At 37.2% G+C, this 9,301-nt stretch overlaps 1 protein-coding gene across 1 annotated transcript; it reads left to right on the forward strand.

Annotated features, from left to right (window-relative positions):
• The first annotated feature begins 7,466 nt into the window (after positions 1–7,466).
• On the forward strand, positions 7,467–8,964 carry LOC100252188 (protein DMR6-LIKE OXYGENASE 1). The gene is made up of 3 exons (XM_019218883.2): positions 7,467–7,983; positions 8,064–8,391; positions 8,493–8,964. Exons 1-3 carry the CDS (start codon positions 7,541–7,543, stop codon positions 8,658–8,660), a joined length of 939 nt encoding a protein of 312 aa, XP_019074428.1. The 5' UTR covers positions 7,467–7,540; the 3' UTR covers positions 8,661–8,964.
• The last annotated feature ends 337 nt before the right edge of the window (positions 8,965–9,301 follow it).

Below are 9,301 nucleotides of genomic sequence, written 5' to 3' on the forward strand. Positions count from 1 at the left end.
TTAAAATTGGTAAAATTGACACAACCCTTTTCATAAAAACCAAAGAAAAAGATATGTTCTTAGTTCAAATATATGTTGATGATACCATTTTTGGTTCTACTAATGTCTCTTTGTAAAGAATTTGCTAAGTGTATGCATAGTGAATTTGAAATGAGTATGATGGGAAAACTCAACTTCTTTCTTGGACTTCAAATCAAACAACTAAAGGAAGAAACCTTCATCAATTAAGCAAAGTATATAAGAGATCTTCTCAAAAGGTTTAACATGAAGGAAACCAAGGCAATGAAGACTCCAATGAGCTCATCCATCAAGCTTGATAAGGATGAGAAAGGTAAATCTAGTGACTCTAATATGTATAAAGGCATGATAGGTTCTTTGCTATACTTGATTTCTAGTAGACCCGACATTATGTATATTGTATGCTTGTGTGCTAGATTTCAATCTTGTCTTAAAGAATCTTACTTAAGTACTATAAAAATAATCCTCAAATATTTGAAAGAAACAATGAACATAGGCTTATGGTATCCTAAGAGTGACAACTTTGAATTAATTGGTTTTCCGAATGCCAATTTTGTCGGTTGTAAAGTTGAAAGAAAAAGCACTAGTGACACATGTCATTTCTTAGGACATTCACTTGTTTCATAGCATAGTAAGAAGCAAAATTTGGCAGCTTTGTCAATGGTGGAAGCTGAATACATAGTAGCCGGTTTATGTTGTGCACAATTTTTTGGATGAAACAAGCACTTAGTGATTTCGGTTTATCTTTTGAGCATGTACCTATTAAATGTGATAATACTAGTGCCATAAGTATATCAAAAAATTCCATGCAACACTCTAGGACTAAGTATATAGAGATTATATATCATTTTCTTAGAGATCATGCACAAAAGGGTGACATAACACTTGAATTTGTAAGCACTAAATATCAACTTGCCAATATTTTTACAAAACATTTAAGTGAAGAACAATTTGTTGACATTAGAAGACAATTAAGGGTGATTTCTTTATGTTCAAATGCTTGCTTATAATTTCTTGATGTCTATGCCTATTGATTATTTGATTTTCATGTCATATGCATCAAATAAAAGATCATATAGACATATACTTAGAAAATGATCATTTTTTTATCGAAAATAAAAAATCCCTTGGCATTGAGCATAAAAAAGTGGGGAATTCAACTGAAAAATATTGAGGGAGGATTAAGAAATGAAAAAATGCATAAAAATGGAAAGTCAAAGCATGTTGACCACGTTGACTAGGAAGTTAACTTGTTGAGATCTGGTCGATCGGTTCGTCGAGGTTGAAAATTTATAAGGCTTTCTTGCACCTCATTTCTTTACCGTTTTCTCTCATTCTTCAAGGAGTTTTATTGGTTTTTGCTTTTGAGATTGATTTTGGATCATTTCAAATCAATTAACTTGATTTTGGGAGGGATTTGAGGGCTTTGAAGGCTAGGGTTTCAGATTTGGGCTATTTTCTCTGCATTCCATGCATCATAGCCAACTCCGGTACCGATTCCTCTCCAATTCTATTCGTTAAGGTTTCAAGTGTGAGCTTCTACCATTTCCTTATCTTCACTTTGCTGTGCCTCCATCTTCTATGGCTCTTAGACAAGAGCCCATTGCTTCTAGGGCTTACGACAAGCACCCAACTGAGTTGTCTTAACCAGAGGCACACCTAAAGATGCATTTATATACCGCCTTGTTTAGTACCATGGAAGAGTACCAACGGTACAAGCAACATTTCTCTCATCGGCGTGTGGTACTTGAGAGAGACATTGCCTTTGCACAACTGAGCTACTTTAAATTTTAGAACCTTTTGGCGAGGATGGGATCGCTTCCGACTGTGTTTTTATCCAAGCCTGCATTTTCGTCTTTGGTCTGGGCAGTCTATGCCAAGGCAAGGTATCGTGTTGGAGATCCTATTTCTTGTACCTTGAGAGGAGAGGAGATTGAGCTTGATGCCGATTTTTTTTTGCCGGATTCTTGGAGTGGTAGTTGTTGGATTGAGTGAGGATATGTGAGTCTAAGGTGTGGCCTACCATTCCGAGATTTGAGCATAGAGAGGCAATTCAGAGGATATGTGGACTACTAGATGCCCATGGGATGGGCAAGCCATCGACATACAACTTGACAGTCATCTGTAAAGTGCTTCATCACATGCTATGATTCACTTTCTTGCCACGGGGTGGACACCGGGATGAGGTCTCCTATTATGAGGCTTTCTTGATAGATTTGATCCTCACTGGGAGATGGATTCATTTGGGATATCTAATGATGATGCATATGATTACTTGTTGTGAGAGCATGGCCAGAGTATTCCCTTATGGACATTTCATCTCCTTGGTATTTAAGAAGGCTGGCATAAACTTGAGTAAAGAGATAGTTTGAGGCTCCTAGTATCTATGACGCATATAATGATCAGTCTATGTGGATGATGAAATTTGAGAAGGCTTCAAATGGCTTTTGGATAAAAAAAAATGCAGAGAGAGGACAACCACAAGGATAGGTACACCCTGGAGTTGACGAGGAGGCAGAGATTAGGGAGATGAAGGGTGGAGTAGACCCTTAAGATGGCATAAACCCTTAGAGTGGCCACCAACAGAAATAGCGAAAACTTGATATTCCCCAACTTAAGTCAGACATTCTTTCATAGACTAGGAGTGTTTAGTTTGAGCCCACTTTCTTTGAGCCGAGGATGACTAAGCCGAATTTTAGAGATGGACCATTTACTCAACCATCTTACACCGAGCCCTCATTGTTTGGACCTGCATTCACCAACCCTACCTATATTAAGATACCACCTCTTCAAACACCTTTTGCTCCTAACTATGCTCCATGGATGAACTTATCAACCTAGATTAGCTCTTTTGGCACTCTCATGGAGGAACTTGTAGTGGTCAATGACAAACGATTTTAATCTATGAGGGATATGATGGACTAGTATTGGACTGGGTTCACTTTTTAGTTTAAGTATCTCTAGTAGAGGATTGATCTCTTTGAGATCACATGGAGCAAAAGATTACTTGCATTGAGGATCACATGGAACAGAGGATTGATCACATGGAGGATCACATGGAGTGTCAGCATGAGGAGATGATGGCTTACTTGCGTTCCATGTTTCCACTTCCACCTCATCAGCCTTGATTCGTTGGAGACCCCCTCATTGTTCATTTTTTATGTTGCCAAAGGGGGAGATAATTTAGGATCTAGGAGGCTAGACATAGGACTCATACATGCATATCATTTTTTTTGGATTGTATATTTCCATATGATGTACTGACTGATATATTTGACATATGATATATGATATGCTTATATATTTGATGACTTACATTGTTTTGTGTTGCAATTTAACATGTCTTGATCATCTTGTTTTTAAATTCTTAAATACTGATTGTTTGATCCATGATTGGTTTGAGAAAGTTATTATTTTTTTCTTAGATAACCAAGGTTTGTCATCATAAAAAAGAGAGAGATTGTTAGCCCAAGGGTTCTCCTCATCGTGTTTTGATGATAACAAACTATGTTTAAGTTGCTAATTGGTTTGAATTATAAAGAATTTCAAGTATTAGTTTGAAAATTCATCAAAGAACCCAATGGATGCAAGATAAAGACAATTGGAAAACCCTTTAATCATAGGAAACATATGTAAGATGAATGCATGTGTGCACTTAGGATTTTTATATCTTTTCATGTATCTTTCAAAACTTGATTTATGCATTAAAGATATATTTTCATCGAAATCCAAGTTTTATGAAATGAACCTTAGGCAAATTGTTTCAAAATTGGCATATTCATTTACCTAAAGACCTTGCCTAGGTATTAAAAGAGAAAAAAAAAAAAAGAAAACCAGAAAAAAATAAGTTTTTGGGCAAAAAATGGTGAACCGGTTGAGGCATTGGGCCAACTGGCTCAATTGGCTAGGGTTCTGGTTGATCGGTTACCCTTTCTCGATTGAGAGATGACAAAAATCTTCACTCTCTTCCAGTAGCCTTGCATTCTCGATCGAGGCTTTATCTTCTCGGTCAATGTCCGATTGAGAATCAGTCGAGGCCTAATGATCACTTGCCATGCATTTATTACCCAACGTCTAGTCAAATCGAGGCTGTTTTTTGGCATTCTTTGCTCTTGAGGTTAGAAACCTATAAATTGAGAGCTCCACTTCATTTATGAGCAAGAGAATACCTACATTTATTTGTTTACCTACTTGTTCTTACCTCAAAAGCTCTCATTCTTTTTTTGGTGCATCAAATCTTCATTTGCATACACCTCAGTGCACCTTTGTGATTCATCTTAGCATTTGTGTAGTATTTGAGCCATTGTTGAGTTACGTTGAGATATTCAAATATGTTATTTGAGTGTTAGAACCTTTAAGTGAGTAAAGACTTGAAGAGATTGTGTAAGAGCCCATTGGAGCCGGAATCCAAGTGTAAAAGGATTGGAAGCTTGATTGAAGTTTCACGTATAGTGGAACCCTCATTCGGTTAGGAGTTTGAGGAGAATGAATGTAGGTAAGGAAGTACTGAACCACTATAAAATCTGAATTTTCTTTCTCTAATCTTATTTCTTTATATTTGTGTTTACTGTCCTTGAATTTGTTTGTACTTGAAAAAGATTTTTAAAGACTCAATTCACCCTTTTTCTTAGGTGTTTTCCTAATTAAGATTAGCCTTTATTTTTCTTAGTACCTAAGGAAGGTAAAAGTAGTGCCTAAAGAAAGTAAATATAGTACTTATAAGACATGCAACACACATGTACATAAGTTCCTGACTTACTTGAAGTGGCCATGAAACAATGGATTTGGTGATGCACCCAAGGTGACAAAGGTAGTATCTAAGGTAGGAAAAGATAGTACCTAAGGAAAAGAATATACTGCCTAATAAGGGTATTGTCATCAATCAACTCCAATGTAAAATCTAGAGAGAAACTTATTCATCATCTTGTGGGCTTGGTACATGAGAGAATACAAGGGTATAAACTATATTCTTTAGCCTTGGTACAGATAGAAAAGAAGTTAGGGTTGAGTTTTGGAGAAAAATCCAAGTTTGAGAAATTTTTTTAGTGAATTTCGAATCCCAATTTCAAAAATAGTCATAAAAAACTGGCATATGCCTAGGAGCATAAAGAAAGCATCCAAAAAGAAATAATGTGTAATGAGCAAGGGAATTGAGATAGAGCATTGAGAGAGAACACTTTATAGAGTATTTATCCAAGAAAAAAATAAAAATAAAAAAATGAGGGAAGGAAAGCATGGAGCTCCATGCCAAGAAAGCAAAAGAACAAGAGAGTGACCCACCAACTCAGAATCATAAATTGGAAGGGAATCGGATAAGATTGTGTTTTACTTTGTGTGTATTTATTTTTGTGGGAAAGAATATGTGTGTGTGTGTCTGAGAGAGAGAGAGAGGCGTTTATGTGAGAGTAGAGAGGGTGCATAGAAAAGAATATTTGGGGTATTTGGAGTGGCAATGGGTTTAAAAATAGAGTGTTTGATACTAGTTTAAAGTTATACTTTTAATGTTCTGATTAAGGGTAGAATGGTTACATAAAAAAAACCAACTTAAATAGCATTTTCATAAATTGGTATATGCTACAGTATGCCTTCATTTAGGGAATGGCCTTGATCATGTTATGTATCCCAAAAAAAAAAAAAAAGAAAAAAAAAAGTCCCTGATCATGTTCTAAGTATAAAGTCAAAAGTTCCAATTGTTTTATTTATACAACTCCTAATATTCAATACCAATTCTGCAGTCCATTTTGAAGGGTTAAAATTTAAATGGCACAGACCACATCCATATATGCAAATATCATGGAAGTTAAGGGTCTCCAACGGGCCGGGCTGGGCCGTAAATAGGAGGCCCGCGGCCCAGCTCGGGTCGGGCCTATGGGCCCGTTGACTGGTCAACGGGCAGGGCCGGGCCGGGCCGAGCTAAAATGCTAGGCCCGCGGGCTTTTTTAAATAAGCCAAAATGGCTTTTAAATAAAGAAAGGAAGAGGGGGGGATTCGAACCCCTCCCCTCAAGCATAAATTTCAAGGCTCTAACCAACTGAGCTACATTTCTTTTGTGCTTATTAAATGAGTTAGTTATATATATATAAAAATATAGTATATTATTTTTTTTAAAAAAATTAAAGGCGGGCCTAAGGGCGGGCCTACGGGCCTAAATTTAGGCCCGGCCCGCCCATAAACGGGCTCGGGCTAGGCTTGGGCCGGGCTTTAGCCCGTCGGGCCGGGCCGGGCCTAAAGCGGGCCGCGGGCTTTTTGGAGACCCCTAATGGAAGTAATGAACTCGACTCGAAAGTGGCTGACATCCATTAAAAAAGGTACAAAAGGATGAAAAAAAAAGAAGAAAAGACCTGAGAGAAAAAGCATTGATCCAAAGAGTCCAACGAGAAAGAAAAAAGGACCATGAGAGGAAGAGCTACGGCAACCCTAACTTGGGGCTATAAACACCTTTGCCTTTGCCTTTCATCCATGATTTCTTCAAATTTTCTCGCACTTTCTCCATGCTTATCATTGTTTCTAGTCTCTATGGATTGAAAAAATGGCAATAGCGGCAGATCCTTCTATTCAATGATGCGACATGGATTTTTGAAAATGTCGAAACACCTCCATTTTGGGTCATCTTTCCTTCTAGGTCTGTTTGGCTGCCTAAAAAATAATATCAGGATCCTCTAGATCTTTAGAAAGATTTATGTCAAAAGACAAAATAATAACTAAAAAAAGCAAAAAATATTTGGTTAAAAGCGATGAAATAATCCTTAAATTGTAAATTTAACATTTCCCATATTTTTACTTGAAAAGTAACACATTTTTGATATAAATGTCATTTACTATTTCAAATATTTACCTATAGGTTTTAAAAAAAATTGTTATTTTTATAAGAAATTAGCAAAAATATTTTTATCAAAATGAAACAAAAAAAAAAAACAAATAATTAAATTTAAAAAATTAGGTTTTCATTGACTTTTTTAATCAAATAACTCGAAAAGAAAGAGATATTGGTTTTGGTGGTTTTTTTTTCTTTTCTATTTTCAAACATGTAAGGGTTGGTTGGCATGGTGGAGAGCATTTTTGGTTTCAACCTAATTTATCAATATTTTTATGTTAGCGTATCGAAACATACTTTTCCCTAATTATGAATTAGTAAATTCGAAAATGTACTCGAAACTAAACGAAGCGTATCTTTGATCAGAGTATTAGACTCCAATTCAAATACGGATCAAACATTTGAATGTGGAGAGTGCTGTTGCCGAAATCATTGAGAGAGATTCCCTTTTGGGGCTGCAGATTTTGGAAATCATACAACCAAATATCATTGACATTCGCGCAACACATGAGCCTACGCCAGCCCCCAACCAAAACTTAAAACGTAACCCCAATTATGTCCAGGTTCAGTGTACTAAACCAACCCCACTACACTACAAAAACCACCTGCTAAGTGGCCAAGTCCCCATTCACCATCTTCACGTGCAGCTAACACTAGCAGTGCATAACCGCCATTTCTAAGTTCTAAGTTCTAACCACTACCACAGCCATGGGAGAGGTCGATCCAGCCTGCATCCAAGACACCCAACATAGGCCTAAGCTCGCTGTTATCGAAGCTGAAGGCATCCCCCTCATTGATCTCTCCTCCGCCAATGCTTTCAACCATGTTTCTCAAATAGCTGATGCATGCAAGAACTGGGGCTTCTTTCAAGTCATCAACCATGGGGTGCCCTCCGAGTCTCGTCGTAAAATTGAGGATGCCGCGAGGAAGTTCTTCGCTCTCCCATTGGAGGAGAAGAGGAAAGTAAGTAGAGATGAGGTGAATCCTTTGGGGTATTTCGATACTGAGCATACCAAGAACGTTAGGGACTGGAAGGAAGTCTTTGATCTCGTGGTGTCATCCCCCGCCTTTATCCCTGCTTCGCCTGATCCTGATGAAAAGGAGCTCAATGAGCTGATCAATCAGTGGCCTCAGTACCCTCCTGAATTAAGGTACAAATTCCACCAGCTAAGGCACAGTCACTACAGTGAATTACTTGATTTTTTTGTTCTAATTGAACTGATTTATACAGGGAGGTTTGTGAAGAATATGCTAGAGAAATGGAAAAACTAGCTTTCAAGCTGTTGGGACTCATCTCTCTGAGCTTAGGTTTTCCAGAGAACAGATTCAATCTTCTCTTTGAAGAATCAACAAACTTCATCCGCTTCAATCACTACCCACCTTGCCCCATCCCTCACCTAGCTCTGGGCGCTGGACGCCACAAGGATGGCGTAGCCTTAACCATCCTTGCCCAGGATGATGTTGGAGGGCTGCAAGTAAAGCTAAAAACCAATGGAGAATGGGTTCGAGTGAAGCCCACCCCAGATACTTATATCATCAACGTTGGGGATATAGTTCAGGTCCCACACAAGAACTTTAAATTATAAGTACATGCTTATCAGTACTGTTTGGCTCAAGGAATTTTACACCCATTTGGCTAATTATACTGATATTAAACCAGGTCTGGAGCAACGATACTTTTGAAAGTGTGGAGCACAGGGTGATGGTGAATTCAGAGGGGGAAAGGTTCTCAATTCCGTTCTTTTTCAGTCCCGGGCACCATGTTTGGGTGAAGCCCTTGGAGGAGCTGACGAAGGGGGAAAAGCCAAAGTATAGAGCATACAACTAGGGAAAGTTCTTTGTTACGAGAAGGCGCAGTAGTTTCAAAAAGCTTGATGTGGAAAACCTCCAAATTTCTCATTTCAAGGTATCAGAGTAAAAGGGTCAGTGGGACATCATCTATCATGAATTCAATAAGAGCTTGTTTTAGCTCTCTGAAGTTGGCCATGCAGTATAGGATGCGTATATGCATGGAGAATTTGGAGGTTTGGTGTGAAAATAATAATGTAATTTGCTTGATAAATAATCAGCAATGCATGCTGGATTAATGGAATAGCCATTTTCTTCCTATATCGGGAAGAGAGTTATTAAGATGAATGGATCCTAAATAAGCATATAGCCACAATTAACAAATTTAATATTTTTTAAAAACAATTTGAATCCTATGACATACACCCAAGAAGAAGCGAATGAATTGAATGTGAATTTCTTTTTCAAATTTTAGTAGAAAAAGATGCGAATAATAAAAACTAGAGTAAAAATGAAATGGGAAGAAAGAGATATAATCAATACATTTACAATGGTTCATAATTCTCTATGTCCACTTATTAACTTTGCTTATTCTAAAATTTATTTTAAATAAAATATTATTTTTAAATTATTATAATTTATTTTAAACAAAAAATTTAATTATATCTTTAAGATGACGTT

This window comes from Vitis vinifera, chromosome 3 (genome assembly GCF_030704535.1).
Source record: "Vitis vinifera cultivar Pinot Noir 40024 chromosome 3, ASM3070453v1".
Lineage (NCBI taxonomy): Eukaryota > Viridiplantae > Streptophyta > Magnoliopsida > Vitales > Vitaceae > Vitis > Vitis vinifera.

Excerpts from the sequence above, each read along its gene's own strand:
- LOC100252188 (XM_019218883.2), top strand. The coding sequence starts at position 7,541 with ATGGGAGAGGTCGATCCAGCCTGCATCCAAGACACCCAACATAGGCCT. Across the intron at positions 7,984-8,063 it reads CAGTACCCTCCTGAATTAAG|GGAGGTTTGTGAAGAATATG; the intron begins GTACAAATTCCA and ends TGATTTATACAG. Across the intron at positions 8,392-8,492 it reads ACGTTGGGGATATAGTTCAG|GTCTGGAGCAACGATACTTT; the intron begins GTCCCACACAAG and ends ATATTAAACCAG.